The sequence below is a fragment of the Vombatus ursinus genome, unplaced genomic scaffold, assembly GCF_900497805.2.
Source record: "Vombatus ursinus unplaced genomic scaffold, bare-nosed wombat genome assembly UNPS02014822.1, whole genome shotgun sequence".
NCBI classification, from domain to species: Eukaryota; Metazoa; Chordata; class Mammalia; order Diprotodontia; family Vombatidae; genus Vombatus; species Vombatus ursinus.
The window spans coordinates 13,411,077-13,426,605 of NW_020954600.1; the positions used below are offsets into that span (position 1 = coordinate 13,411,077).

A 15,529-nucleotide genomic window follows, 5' to 3' on the forward strand; every position below is an offset into this window, starting at 1 on the left:
TTAGCAGATAGCACGGGTAATGATATGGCTTTCCCATCCCACAGTGATCATAAGATGCTGAGAAAATTGAAAATATCAGATCAGGTCTCTATAATCCATCCCAATTGCAGTTGTATGACCAGAGACATGTAGACAACACAGACTGGAGAAGAATAAATACATGATCCCCAAATTTCCCTATTTTATCAATTACATTCTGTGCTCTTTCCTTGCTCCAAATCTTGATGCAGTTTATCGGGGCTTTCTCACAGGTTAATTGCTCTTGAAGCAATGTTTCTCTCTCCATATAATTTCCCCTGCTCCTTATTTTTCCTCTTACCCCCTACCCACCATACCCAGCAGGAAAGGGAGGGGAACGTGCTTCCAAGTAACTTAATATCCCATGTTGGAAATAACTCCCAGGAGGGAGGATCATCTAATAGCCTGGTGGCAAGCTGCCTGCTCTCTTCTCTCTCAGTCACTGATCTCTGCTAGGGGATATGTCCTATCCCACAGTAACGTTAAGACTTTGAGGAAATTGAAAGTGGTCCCATCTCAAGGAAAGATTATAAGCATTTCCCTTCCCTACATTTTATAACTTTCTGTTCACTGGATTTGGGGAATCCTGCTGCAGATGTAGTAGGTTACTTTTCTATAACATCCTTAGCCAATTTATAGTCTCTATCTTGCAAGTTATCAAGTCTTCAGGCTTGTTTTATCTTCAACTAGTTTTCTCCAGAAACTTTTCTAGCTTCCAAAGTAACTCTCGCCTCTCATAAGTCTCTGGTTCTAGTTTCTAGTTCATTTGGCATAGTGGAAAGAATGCTAGGCTGGGAGTAAAAACTCAGTTTCATCTCCTACCAACTGAATGACCTTGGGTAAGTAACTTAATCTGAGAGTCTAGTGGACTTATCTGTCCAATGGAAATTTTTCTACTCATGCTATCTACCTCACAGAGTTGTGTGGAAATGCATTGTGAAAGTTATATAAATGTATACTTTCTATTATTATTTTTTAGAAATCTCATCTTTTTTGATAGAGTTAAGATTAAAAACCATCCTGGGATAAGTCATTATCCTGATATTATTCTTTTATGCTTAATGTTCTGCAGACTATTGTACAAGCAGATAAAATGCCTGCTTTTTGTAATGGAATAAAAGTATGGAGATATCAGCTCATCTTCTGTAGGCATACTGAAATCATCCTCAGGATACCTTCAGTAGCAGTCAGAATAACTGATAATGTTTAACTCATCCTATTCCCACACTGTTTTGATTTCTTCTTTTAAGTCTCTATATTTTGCAAGCTTTCCATTTCATGTAGTTTGGAGATTCTGAATGTTCAACATGGTGAGAGCTATTTAAAATGATCTTTCATTTTTATGGAACAATGCTGTGTCTGAACAATGGTTAATAACCATTTTGTCTTTGACAATAATCTGATTCTCATATAGCTTGCTGGCTGAATTCTCAAGGACATTTTTTTGTGATCTGTAGTTGTAAAATGATAATGTGTTGACTGCTGGCTTATGAAAGATAGGGAGCTTCTATGTTTCATCCCCTGATCATGTCTTTGCAGGAGAAGGGAATTTTTTGCAGTTTACAATGATATATCGAAGAGTGCTTACCTTTTCAATGCATAATTTGCAGCGATCACTGTATCCCAACTCATTCAGGATAACTTTTCTATAATTTATGGTGGTGATCACTTGGTCTCTACCACCATCACAGACCCTTCCATTTGGGTAAACATGTACACATGACCACCATTAATCAATGCTTCTTCGTTGACATATTATTGAAGTCATGTAGCTGTGGCCCACCCTTTGGACTCTACTCTTCAGACTTCAGAGTGCAGGGTTTGGAGTCAATTGGCTGGGTTCAAATCCCAGTTCTGCCACTTACAATACCTCCCTGAGCCTCAGTTTCCTTACCTGAGGGACAAATGAGGGGTTTGGACTAGGCATCTTCTAAGGACCTTTCCAGTTCATGGGATCTTCGTATTCAGTAGTAGTTGTCATAGCAAATCCCATATTAGATTTCTCTAACTGTCCAGTAGAGGGCAACATTTACCTTTCTTTTTCAAGTCAAAGCAAAAAGCATTTATTAAGCGCCTACTGTGTGCCAAGAGCTGTCCCAAGCATTGGAAATACAAAGAAAGGCAAAAGACAGTCCCTACCTTCAAGGAGCTCATACTCTAATGAGGAAAACACATGCAGAAACCTATGTACAAACAAGATATAGACAGGAATAATTGGAGATAATTTTAAAGGGAAGGCACTAAGATTACATGGGTGTGTGACCATGGGTGAGTTACTTAACCTCTGCCTGCCTCAATTTGCTCATCTATACAATGGGGGTAAAAATAGCACCTACCTCTCAGGATTAAATGAGATATTTGTAAAGTGCCTGATACACAGTAGACAATTAATAAATGCATGTTTCCTTCATTTTCCTGGTTCCCTCAAATCTTTACTTTTTTGTTCTCTCTTTTCTTTGTTTTCAGTCTAGTTTATGATTCCCTGGCATTGCCCTTTTTCACGTTTTCCGTCCCTCATACTTTTTTTGTTTCAGTAGGAGCTAGATGACAATAGGGGGCAGTGTTGCTTCAAGAACTATGGAAGGGGAGCTCAAGGCGATCCATCCTAATAAATAGCAGCTTCAGAGAGAAAAGCACCATTAATTTAGAGAGGAAAGAAACAAACCAGACATTTCTAGTTCATATCCAACTCACGGTCCAAGGTCAGAACTGTGTAAAACAGCACAAAGAAACCATTCATAAGTAGGGGTTGCTGACATCAGGAAACACATTTACAATCCCTTCATTCATTTTATGATACCACTGGAGGGAGGAATATATATGTATGTATGTATGTATATATATATATATATATATGTATGTGTATATATATGTGTGTGTGTGTGTGTGTGTGTGTGTGTGTGTGTGTGTATTCTTGTGCATGTATATTCATAGTTACAGACCAGAATAGGAAATGTAAGCATAGCAAGGACAGATTTGCTGGTACCTGAAAATAAATGAGAGTGCTGATTGGTGAGAGCCATTCAACTGCCCTACATTGAATGATCGCTTTAGAGGAAACTGCAAGGAGCCTTGTAAAAATCATCACTCACTTGACGCAAGCGGAAGCTGAGGCTTGGAGACGTTCAGTTGGCTTGTTTAAGGTCACACAGTCAGGTGGAACACAGTGTGGAGAAGAGAGTGCTGGATTTGGCACTAAGAGGAACTAGATTCAAATACCACCCATGCTACTCTCTACCTTTGGGAGTGTTTGGGAAAGATGCCTGTAAAGTGAAGAAACTGGACCAGATGGGTCTAAAGACAAAGGTCCCTTCCAGTTCTAGGTTCTAAGGAGCCTGATTCCCCATTTTTCCTCCATTTTACCAGACCACATCTTACTTTCAGTAGTAAAACCCTCTTGGACCATCTCCAAGATAAAGTGGCTGTGTGCAGACTTCTACACTATGCCTATATAGCAAATTATGTTATTGTGAGAGTCTCAGTTTTTTTCTAGTGATTACTCTGTTTTGTTTTTGTTTTGTTTTTTTTTTTTCAAAGGCAGTTGGGGTTAAGTGACTTGCCCAGGGTCACACAGCTAGTATGTGTCAAGTGTTTGGCCTGAGGCAAGATTTGAACTCAGGTCCTCCTGACTTCAGGGCTGGTACTCTATCCACTGCACCACCTAGCTGCCCCTTTAGTGATTACTCTGAGCTTAGCCCTGTACCAGGCACTGAAGGAGAGGTATAAAAGAAATATAAAGCAACCAACAACAATCTAGAGACACGTTTTCAACATGTATCACTCAAAGGGTAAAAGGGTTGGTACAAGGTTTTGGTACAAGGTAGCACTTTTAATAAATTGATATTGGAATAAAAGCTTAGAAATACACCAATCACAATGAGGAGGAAGCCTGAGTTTGTGGATAGAATGTTGGTCTTAGAGGAAGAAAGATCTGAATTTGAATCCTGCATGAGGTATTTACTAGCTCTGTGACCATGGGCAAGTCAATTAACATCTCTGAGTTCTGACTCCTCATCTGTAAAATGGGGATATGAATACTCACCTCAGTACCTGAGTGCCTGCCTCACAGAGTTGTTGTACAGACTAAATGAGATAATACATGTAGTGGCAAACTTTAAAGAGCTATATAAATGTGATCTATAATTATCCAGGCCCAGCCAAGAGCAGGCATTTAATAAATGCTTGTGATTGATCAACTACGTGAAAGGCATTGTGAACTAGGGATGTGAAGAAAAGGAGAGGGGTGGAATCCTTTTCAGTGTAAGATTTGGAACTGAAAGGGGGACCGAGGCATCATCTGAGAATCCCCCTTCTAATTTTATAGATTGAAGACCAGGAAGATGAAGGTCACCTGGATAAGAATGTGGCAGCACCTAGATTGGGATCCAAGTTTCTTGACTCCGAATCTCAATCCAGGGCTGGTGCGCCTACACATACTCTCTCTGTCTGTCTCTCTCTCTCTGTCTCTCTCCCCTCTCCTCAGCTAACTGAGCTGACTCACAGCTAAGCTTTGACGTCCCAGTTTTATTCAATACATACACAGCCTTCCGTATCCAGTACCAGACAGAACAGTTTAACTTTCGCACTTACTAGTTCCTAGCTGCGTTCAATATTTAACTCAAGAGCCAGGAGAGATTTCCAGGCTACTAATGCCCTCTCCACCCACCGATTCCCTACTACCTTGTCTCTAGTTTGAGTAGAGGTCCCCCTACTGATACGTGTATAACTCCCCTCCCGCTATAGAATGTAAGAAGGCAATTTTCTGAAATTGGAAAGCTGGGCCTGAAGTTAGAAGGACCTGGGTTCAAATCTAACCTCGGATACTTACTAGCAGTGTGATTCTAAAAAGCCCCTCAGCTGTTAAAAAAAAAAAGTGTGTGTGGGGTGGGGTGGTGAAACTATCAGCTAAGCATCCACCTCCCGGAATTGCTGTAAGACTAAAATAAGATATTTGTAAAGCACCTGGCACATAGTATGCATCGAAGAAATGTTTGTTTCCTTCCTTCCTGGAGCACAGGGACCATTTCATTCTTCCCTTGCATCCCCAAGCGTCTACCATAGTGCTATATGGTAGCACACAGTAGGCACTTCAAAAGGTTTGCGGTTTGATTGGCATAATACCGGAATGAAAGGAAATATAAATCCTTTAAACGTCCCCTAGCCTCCTTTGTGCTAACACCTAACATTTCCTCTCTCCTCACCTCCTTCCTGCACTCTTCTTTCTGTCTTTCCCTCTCTCCTCCGCTCCTCTCCTCCCCCTACTGGGACCCGCCTCCGGTTCCTCCTCCCAGTTTCTCGACGTCGAGCTTTAATTTGCATAGTGACCGCCCCCCTAGGAGTGCAGTGGCGGACAGCTTTCCTGTCGGAGCCGACTATTGGTTGGCCATCCGGTGCTCATTTGCATGCGGGCGGCCCGCCCCGGTGGCCAGCTGTGCCGCGCGGCTCCTCGCAGAAGTTTGCCCAGTGCTTGTCTCCGCGGCCGGTAAGGGACTCGCCTTCTCGGTCTGCTCTCTTCTTCCTCCTTCTCCTCCTCCTCCTCCTCCTCCTTCTCCTCGATCGCTCTACCCCAGCCGCACGAAAGCCCTCCCCGTTGCGTCTGGATCCTTCCCCCGGAGGGGACGGGCGCTTTGCCTTGCCAAAAGCCACAAGTTCTGCCGAGGAGGGAAGCGCGGGGAGGGCTTCCCCTCTCGCTGCGCCGCCGGCTGACCGCTCCTCTTCGGAGCCGGGGCGGCTTTGGAACCCGCTTCCCGGGATCGTCCTCACTCAGCTTCTCCTCGGAAGCGGGCGGGCGATGCAGGCCCCTGGGGCCGTGGGGCAGAAGAGGAGGAGGACGCCCGAGCGCGCCTAGAGCCTCGGCAGGCGGCAGCCGGCCGGCCGGCCAGACGGACGGGCTTGTGCCGGGCTGCGAGGAGGGGCGCGCGGGGCCATGGAGCTGTGAACGTCCTTTCTTCCCCCACTCCCAGCGCAGAGCCCCGCGGCCAGGTTCCTCCATGGCCGGCACGTACAGCTCTACCCTGAAGACTCTGGAGGACTTGACCTTGGACTCCGGGTATGGGGCCGGGGACTCCTGCCGCTCTCTTAGCCTGTCTTCGTCCAAGTCCAACTCGCAGGCGCTCACGTCGTCGGCGCAGCAGCACCGGGGGGCGGCCTGGTGGTGCTATTCGGGCTCCATGAACAGCCGCCACAACAGCTGGGACACCGTCAACACCGTGCTGCCCGAGGACCCCGAGGTGGCCGACCTCTTCTCGCGCTGCCCGCGGCTGCCGGAGCTGGAGGAGTTCCCCTGGACGGAGGCGGACGTGTTGCGGGTGCTGCGCAAAGGGGCCGGGGCGCGGCGGCTGCCCCACTTCTCTGCCGAGGCCGGGCGGCGCGTGGCGCTGCTGCTGCGCCGGGCGCTCATCCGCGTGGCCCGCGAGGCGCAGCGCCTGAGCGTCCTCCACGCCAAATGTACCCGCTTCGAGGTGCAGAGCGCCGTGCGCCTCGTCCACAGTTGGGCGCTGGCCGAGAGCTGCGCGCTGGCCGCCGTTAAGGCGCTGTCGTTCTACAGCATGAGCGCGGGCGACGGGCTGCGCCAGGGCAAGTCCGCGCGCTGCGGCCTCACCTTCTCCGTGGGTCGCTTCTTCCGCTGGATGGTGGACACTCGCATCTCCGTTCGCATCCACGAGTACGCAGCCATCACGCTCACGGCGTGCATGGAAAACCTGGTGCAGGAGATTCGGGCTCGGGTGCTGGCGGCCAGCCAGAGCCCCGACGGCGGGAGTGGGGAGGTGTCAGCAGAGGCTCTCGAGATGGTGATCAATAATGACGCCGAGCTCTGGGGGGTCCTGCAGCCCTATGAGCATCTGATCTGCGGCAAGAACGCTAACGGTAGGAACCAGGGCCCCACCGTCGTGTTGGGAGGGCAGGGCTGGTGGGTCTTATCCATTAGGATTCTCCTCAGGGGCGACATTTCCTAGGGTGGAGACGTTAGGTGTGCTGGGGCTCTGGGGAGACCTGAGGATTTGACATGCAAGGTAACTGGATTAGTATAACCACACTGTAACATCTTCAAAGGGGTCAAGTGCCTGTTAGGTCACCATCCTGCTCTTTAGCCCCCTCGCCTTTGGAGGACCTGAAGCTGCAAAAACCGGTGCTTCTCTTTGGTGTGGACAACCTATGTGGCCTTCGTAGGGACATACAGAGGGTTATCTTCGGTGCTGTTTTTTGAGCTCCTTGGCACTATATTTAACGCAGACTTGAGAATCAGCGATATATTTCTATACATCTCGGTCCTTCCTTGGACAAAGATTGTTTTTGCCTCTGTTATACTAATTGCCCAGGATGATTTCTAAGTTTGGTGGACACCTTCACTGTGGACTGTGTGGATTGTCGCTGTCTGTGGTTCTGGCCCCGTCACCACTCGGATAAGTACAGATGGGGGTAAAGTCAGAAGAAGTTGACTTGGTTCCTCCCAACCCTTTTCCCTCTTCCATTCAGTCCACCACCCCTCCCCATTCAGATAACAAAAGTTGAGAGCTTAAGGAACTGGTGGGAAGACAAGAGCCACAAGGACAGAGACACTGTGAGGTCCTCTTGCAATTTACCCTGGGCCTAGGCACCCACGTGAGGTGAAGGGCATTGGTTAAACACAGCACTAAGCTAGAGGGAGAGATTAGTCCTTTCCAATCCCACCTTTCCCAAAAGAGGCACTTTGCCCCATTCAAGGGCCTGATTTTTTAAAAAGTCCTACCAGCCTTTGATTATTAACAAAACCTCATGTGTTTTCCTGGGGAGGCCTTAACTGCATGGAACATTAGGTGCCAGTATTGAAGAGCTAGATGCTGTAGGGCAGGTATGTACTTTGTAGGGCAAAGGAGAGAGAAAGCAGGAGGACGGGAGGAAAACCGCTAGGTAGTTGGTGCTCCTTAGAGAATGGCGTGGTTTCAGTGCAGGGGGCAAAAGGCAAACACTTAACCCACCTTCCCCATAATGTTTAGTGTGTAAAACGTATTCAACAGCAAACTGCCTCCCAGTTTCCAGTTTCAGGAATTGGCATAACATAAAATATTTAAAGTGGTACTGTGCTAAGACATCCCTGTAATCTGATTGGAAGGCAGTTTGGGGGCAGCTAGGCAAATGAGGGAATGGAAGAAGGCCAGACAGCACATTATAGAAACATCGGAAAGAGCTCAGTTTTTGTGAGGGTTAACATATTGAGAAAGCAGCTTTGTTTATCTTCATCCAAAATCCATGGAAAGCAATAAAATTATTTTTTTAATAGCCCAAGCTTCCTCTGTGCAGACCCAAATGGGATTGCTCCAGTGTGTTTTTGTTTGTAATTATTGTACTGCTAAAGCAAATTGCATGAATCAAGGGACCTCTTCTCTCCTTCTCCTCCCCCCACCAATCTGGTAGGCCTGCTGCTTCGGCCCCACCTGAAACCGATCCAGGGCTTTTGTGGATGTTGCCACAACTAGTAATTGTGGTTTCCTCCACACCAGCTTGGTGATGTCACAAACAGGAACACCAGGAACTTAGACAGGCAGGCAATGGGTGGTTTCCAGCCAGTTTTCAGATTCCTAAGCAGGAAACTATGAGTTCCTCAAGAGAAGAGGACACTTTGGAGTTAAAGGACAGCTCCTTCAGTAATACCAGCAGTGGTTTAGAATGATGATGGTGATGATGATAGTGGTGGTGGTGATGGATAGGATTTGTATAGCACTTTAAGGTTTACAAAGTGCTTTATATATATTATCTCATTTGATCCGTATAATATCTCTGTGAGCTAAGCATTCCTATCCTCGTTTCACAGATGAGAAAACTGAGGCCGAGAAAGACTGACAGGATCTGTTCAGTATCACACAATTACTAAGTGTCCGGGACAAGATTTGAACTCCCAAGCCCAATGTTTTAGCCATACCAAGCAAAGAACAGGTGTGCTGCGGTTCCTGGTGTGCATGTATTTTATCTTTCCTAATAGATTATAACTTCTGTCAGGGTAAGGAGATTTTCTCCTTTTTCCCCTCTCTGGCACCTAGCACCGTGTCTTGAACGTAGTGCTCCATAAATATTTGTTCATCGAACAATAAATAGATGAGTGTTGAAATTTGCCATTCGCACACAGCTGCTGCCTGTGGTTTTCAGCCTCCAGCTCTGAGCAAGTCACTCGACCTCTGGAGTCTCTCGCTGCAGATGCAAATGGAAAATGATAGAGCAGGAGCTGCTTCCTCAGGTATCATGAAAATACAGGATGACCAAAACTAACAATATCATACATACAGCACTTGAAGTACTGGGATACAGTATCTTGACTTCAAGGTCATTCAGTCATTGGGTCAGGGCTGCAAGGGGGCCATTTACTATTCTCTTATTGAGGCAACCAAGATGTATAGAGACATTTAGTGACCCACCCAAGGTCAAATGGGTAGGTAGGAAGGAGATGGGTGTAGATTTGAACCTAGGACCTCTGACTACAAATCCAATGCTCTTTCCATTGTTTCCCGACTGCCTATTGATTTCAGAAAGCAGGTGTCTTCCATGAACTATGGGTGCTCATACAACTGAGCTAATTCTCATCCTGTGTAAACTTTTGGGGGCTTTCCATTCAGGATGAATATTTGATACTATCAAGGATATTACTTGGAAGCCAATTTATAAGCCTACATGCATTAAAAAAAAAAAAAGCTGACCAAAAGTGAAGTAGTTAAGGTAACTGGACACTCTGAGGTAGCAAACTTCTCTAATTGGAAAGAATATTTCCCCTTTTACATTTCACCATCTCCATGGCCATTCATCACCTCCTGGTTCCCTGCACACTCTTTTTGAATACATGATAATAGAGGGAGAGAGAGAGACAGAGAGAAAGGCTTGAAACAATAACTGGTCTGATTTATTGAGTCTATTTAGACAAAATAAAATGAATGTTTAGAAGAAGAGCAATTAATTACTTTTGCCTGAAAGCTAGTTAGAGAGAGAAACAAACTGCTTGGGGAAGGAACCCAGAAATCCAAACCTTTTGTTAATATGAAAAATACCCCCAAGGCCAATGAGGTTAGAGTTTGCACAGCCGAATCCTAAATGTTGACTGGCAGAGGAAAAGGGGATGGTTAATGTTCCCTTACCTGTCTTCCCTTTAAATTATATATTTATTGTTGTTATGCTAGCTAATTATAGAGTATGGGAGTATGCATTTGACTCAGCTGTATATGGCTTTTAAAGTTCTGCTCTTCTAACCTGGAATTTAAAAGCCAGCACTACTCATGTCCATTATGCAGATTGCCAGACGAAGATGATTTTGCTCAGCCTGAGATGGAAGATAAAAGTCCCAGAGTGTTTATAACACATTATTTTAGCTTTGTAGAGTAGGAGTTACATATTGCATGCTCATTTGGTATTGGTGTCCAGGCTACCAGAGAAATACCATTAAATGATAATATCTTCATAGCTTCCTTATGTGGAAGTAGTGAAACCACTTTAACAGAGGAGCACTTATAAACACAGCTCTGGTAGAAGATGGTAGCTTGCTTCCTCATTTTATTCCATATAGGTAAACTTGATGCTGAATATAAGTTCTGACTTTCTAGTCTGGAATGTTTCTCTATTATAAGTCTTTCATGGCTGTCTGTAAAGACTGAGAAAAGCCCCCTTAGCTTTTAGGCCTTGGAATTAAATGATAGGCTATGGGTGGAAATTTTCTCCCCTACAAAGTATATAAATTCAATCCAATTCAGCAGGCATTTATTGAATACCTTCTATTTGTCAGGCACCACATCTGAGGCAGCACAAATTGCTTTATCCACAACATTCCAATTGGTTCTTAAAGATACAGTAACACTGTCTGTAGTCCCTTTGAGAGACTCATTTGAAATAGGTTTCTCGGTTTCAATTTAACAAATATTTATTGAATTATTTACTATTATTAGCATTAGTATTCGCATTTACTACTATTAATGAGTTATTTACTATTTGTCAAGCACTGTGTCTGAGGCAGTATGGTATAGTAGAGATAGTGCTTAAATTTGGAGTTTCAGGACTCCAAAGTCCAGAGGTTGAATCCTGATTCCACCATTTATGTTACCTTACCTTCTCTGACACCAGTTTCCCCATGTGTAAAGTGCTGGCTTCCAGTGAGATGACCTCAAAAATCCCTTCCAATTCTAACTGTTCGACTTTTTGCTAGATACTGAGAATACAGAGACAAAATGAAATAGCTGTGATCCTCAGGAAGTTTGTATTCCATTGAAGAACCGCCGTTAGGAAGAGATATCCCCACATCTTCTCAATCCAGGTTTTTCTGAATTGCTTGCTTTTAAAAGAAGCTGTCTGGGGCAAGTCTGAACATCTTAGTTCGAGCAGAGAAGAGAAAATGCTTGCTGTGTGTGATGGCAGGGAAGAAAACCTTCCCCAGCCTGTGGGGTTAACTTAACTGAGGGACTGTCAGAGGGTATGGACTCCCACTGAGGCTATCGACAGCCGGAGAAAGTGCTAATTGAGCAGCCCTCGGCTGTTTGGATCAGTCTTGGCACCTGGATGATTTGAGGGGAAAATTCAGTTTGCCTTGTCTTTCCTCAGATCATTTTACTGAAACTGGTGGGGCTAGAAAAGAAGGTATTTAGAAAACAAGAACTTAATTCTTTGTGCCTTAATAAATGACTGTCAGGGAAGCAAGTTCCAGGAACAATAAAGGAAGAGAGTGTACATTTTTAATGATAAAGTAGAATACCTTAAAATAAACTCTGCAGCTGAAAAAGGGGCCTTACAGACCAGCTCACCAAGTCCTTCCCCTGCCCCCCACCAAGTCCATCCTCTGCCCACCCATTTTCCTGATGGCTGAACTGAGAGGTCTATTGAGGAAGTCACCTGGCCAAGGTGCCTCCTTTGTTTTCCCCTCTGCCAATGCGTGCATAAAGTACAGGTCAAGTCAGAGATAGATACTGAGGGCCAAAGAAGCATTTTATTAAACAGCTTCTGTGTATCAGACCCAGTGAGTGCTAAGACCATGGAAACGCTTTCTTCTTAAAGGACAGATATGTGAAGATTTACTTCACAAGGTGGTTGTGAAGCATTCGATGAAGAGATGTCTCCTACGTAGTGCTTTAAAACTTTCATAGGCTCCCAGATAGAGAGCAGTCATGGCCAACCTTTTGATTTTGCAAATAAGGACACTGAGGCAGAGGGAAATGAAGTGACTTGCCTCAGGTCACAGAGGTAATAATCATTGAACCCAGGTGCTCATGCTTCAGAGCTCTTGCCAATGGTACAGTTGTACCATGCTTATCATTATTGTTATTATTATTATCATCACTTTAAGCAAACCACTTGGCATCGTGTTTCTTTATTTCTAAAAGCAAGAAAATCTGATGCATCTGAGATCCTGTAGCAGTAAGCCCCTTGAGGGCAGGGGCTGTTTTATTTTTTCTTTTTGTGATTTGCACCATGGCTGAGCACATTGGCACAATAGAGTAGAAAGGCATTGGGTTTGGACTCAAAGGACCTTGGTTCTAATCTTAGCTCTGCTACTTGCTTACTCGGTGTGATCTTGCTGAAGTCATTTTCCCTCTGTAGGCTTCAGTTTCCTGATCTGGAAAAATACATGATTCTTGGCCAAATCACTTTGCTTTTCTTCGGCTCAGTTTCCTCATCTGTAAAATTAGAAGACTGGATAAATGTCCTCTGAGGTCTCTTCCAGCTTTCCATCTAGGATCTTCTTATCCTAATAAATGCTTGTTAAGTTGATTTGAAGGGAGACTTGTGGAAAAAGGATGCTGTCAGAATTCCCCGGGAGCAAGGAGATGGTGAATAATAATAGAAAGGGCTTCAAGGCAGATGCCTGATACATACCTAACAGGTGAGCCACTTGGAAGGTGAAAAAGGCAGATGGTGGTGCCCAAGAGAGGCATTACCCTCTGAAATGCCAGTCTCTTTCTCTCTTCCTTATTCTTTTACTCCCCATGTCCCAAAGGAGTACTACAGGTTTCCAAACTCTTACCTGGTAGATGTTTGCTTATGAGATGCATAGTCCTTTTTTTTTTTTTTTTTTTTTGGTATGTTTAAGAAATGAAGCAAGGCAATCGCTTAACTGCCCAGCCTTCCTGGGATAAATCAACAAGATGTAATATTCTGACATAAACCAGGGGCGTTTCAGAGCAGAACACGCGGGTTTGTCCCCACCTGACCCTGTCGATGTTTGTCCTTTTCGCCACGTTTACACAGGACACCATGTGATATCTTTGGCTTCAGTTTCCAGGCTTTTGCAATAATAATCAAAGATGGTATTTCATGGAATCATAGAATATTAGAGCTGGTAGGGAACTTAGAATTCATCTCATCCATCTCTCTCATTTTCCAGATCAGGAAACTGAGGTCCACAGAGGGAAAATGGCTTTGCCGAGGCCACGCTTTGTAAAAGCTTCAAGTCCTACTTAGATAATGGCTGTTGTTAGTGACTTAGCCAGGATTAGAACCCAGGTCCCCTGACACTCTAATGTCCTAAGTTCTATGCCATGCTTATTTGGAGGATGCTTTTAACTTCCCTAAAACACAGCTCTTAACTCATTTATCCTCACAAGCTTTTCTCTCATTAGAAAGGCAATATAGCGTAGGGAGAGCTGACCTCAGAGCTAGGAAGACATGGGTCAGAGTCCCAATTCTTACACATATAGTATGACCTTGTTCAAGTCACTTCTCAGTGTAGCAGGCAATTCTCTGAGACTGTAAATTGCAGATCAGGTGTTGACCTGCATTGGTAGAGAGATTGCCTCCTCTGGGAGTTCCCTATACCAATGAAATTACACATCCAGTCTCCATCTCTAATGTTCCCATTTTATAGAGAGAGAAACTGAGGTCCAGAGAGACTAACGATTGCCCTTATGTCACATGGCTAGATCCTGGGTCTCTTGATTCCTAGCCTTCTGTTCTTTCAACTAAAAAGGGGATTACAAATCAGGTCATGTTATGAATGCTCTTCGTGGTGATTCTTGTGTTGGTGAAGTTCCTGGGTTTAGGTGAGAATATGGCATCATTCCCCAGGTAAAGCAGATGGCCAGTGGGGAGAGAGTCGAGGAATTAGCCTACAATGTGTGTTGCTTATTTGGTCCCAGCTTTCTGGCTCTCTAAGCCAAACACATTGGGATGCCATTGATTCTAATAAGCTTCTATCATTACTTCTAAGAGTGGGGTGGGGAATTTGCTTATCCATTCTGAAGCATCAGCTGCCAGGGTGATCAATAAGGCAAACGGAGTGGAAACATGGTCAGATGTGTTGCCGTCCACATCCTAATTAGTGATGAATCAGCTAGACAGGGAAAAGGGACTCACTGGTGTGAATGGAGTCATCATCATTTTGGGGAGCACCTGCCTCCCTATACAAACCTCTCCCTACTCTCAGGAAGATAGCATGATGTCATGAAAAGGGCCTGGCTCTGAAGGCAGAAGACTTGGGTTCAGATCTCCCCTTGGATACCTACAGCCTTGGATAAGTCAAGGAACCTCCTCAGACCTCGGTATTTTCATCTAGAAAATGAGGGGGTGGGACTATGTAGCTTCTCAAATCCCTTTCAGCTGTAGATTTGGGAGCTTGTGAATGTTGTCAGGAGTAACTTTGAATGAGCAGCCCCATGATGCTGAGGGAAGGGGCAGGGATGCCTTTGGAGTTGGAAGGCCTGGGTTCCCATCCCAGCTCTATAACTTGCTGCCAATGGGACCTAGGGTAGATGATGCCATTTCTCAGGGCCTTGGCTTTGCACGTTTGGATGGTGACAGGGTTAGACAGGACGACTTCTGGGGTTCTTTCTAGCACTGACTCCCACGAAAACTCCATAGGAGTTGACAGCAATATCATCTGAGGGCACGAAAAGGTGGACAAGAATGATCCATGTTGGGAAACCCTGGTGTTCAGAGAGAGTAGGCCACCGAGGGGCCTGGGCGCAGAGGGACGGGTCAGAGTATCGTAGAAAGGGGGGTGATGGAAAAAGCAGGCTCTGCTGCTGCTCCGTGGCTTTCTGGAGGAGGCCCATTGCCAGGAAAGTGGAGGCCGGGGGGGGGGGGTGTGCGGCGGAACAGAATCTGGCCTCTGCTGTATCTCTTGTGCCTGTTAGGATTCAAGCATGATGGATTCCAACTCTCAGGCCTCGGTCCCCAGGGAAGGAGTTGGCTCTAGATATCTGATCCGTCTTGTTGTAGCCGCCAAGCGGTGGCAGGTGTTTTGTGTTTTCTAGGCCTGTCCTGTAAACACATTTTGTGGTATTTTTTTTTTTTTGCTTATTAAAAAAGAAAGCCTAAACAATTTCGATACTCTGACTTTACTTTTTAAGGCTGCCCAAAGGGAGGGAGGAACACAGAAACATAATACAAAGGGGCCTTGGGACTCTGAGCTGTGCTGTACTGGGCCTTCATTCCGTCACCCATTCAAAAATGTTTGAGCACCTACTACTCACAGTACATCATGGATAACTGCTAATTATAATCACTCCTTTCTTTCTTTCTTTCTTTCTTTCTTTCTTTCTTTCTTTCTTTCTTTCTTTCTTTCTTTCTT

At 45.1% G+C, this 15,529-nt stretch overlaps 1 protein-coding gene across 1 annotated transcript in view; it reads left to right on the forward strand.

Annotated features, from left to right (window-relative positions):
- The first annotated feature begins 5,905 nt into the window (after positions 1-5,905).
- The window catches only part of ABTB2 (ankyrin repeat and BTB domain containing 2), a 191,735-nt gene continuing 182,111 nt past the window's right edge, over positions 5,906-15,529 (forward strand). The window contains exon 1 of the mRNA XM_027837874.1: positions 5,906-6,885. Within this exon, the coding sequence (XP_027693675.1) occupies positions 6,009-6,885 (877 nt within the window). The 5' untranslated portion in view covers positions 5,906-6,008. The remainder of the gene's footprint in view (positions 6,886-15,529) is intronic.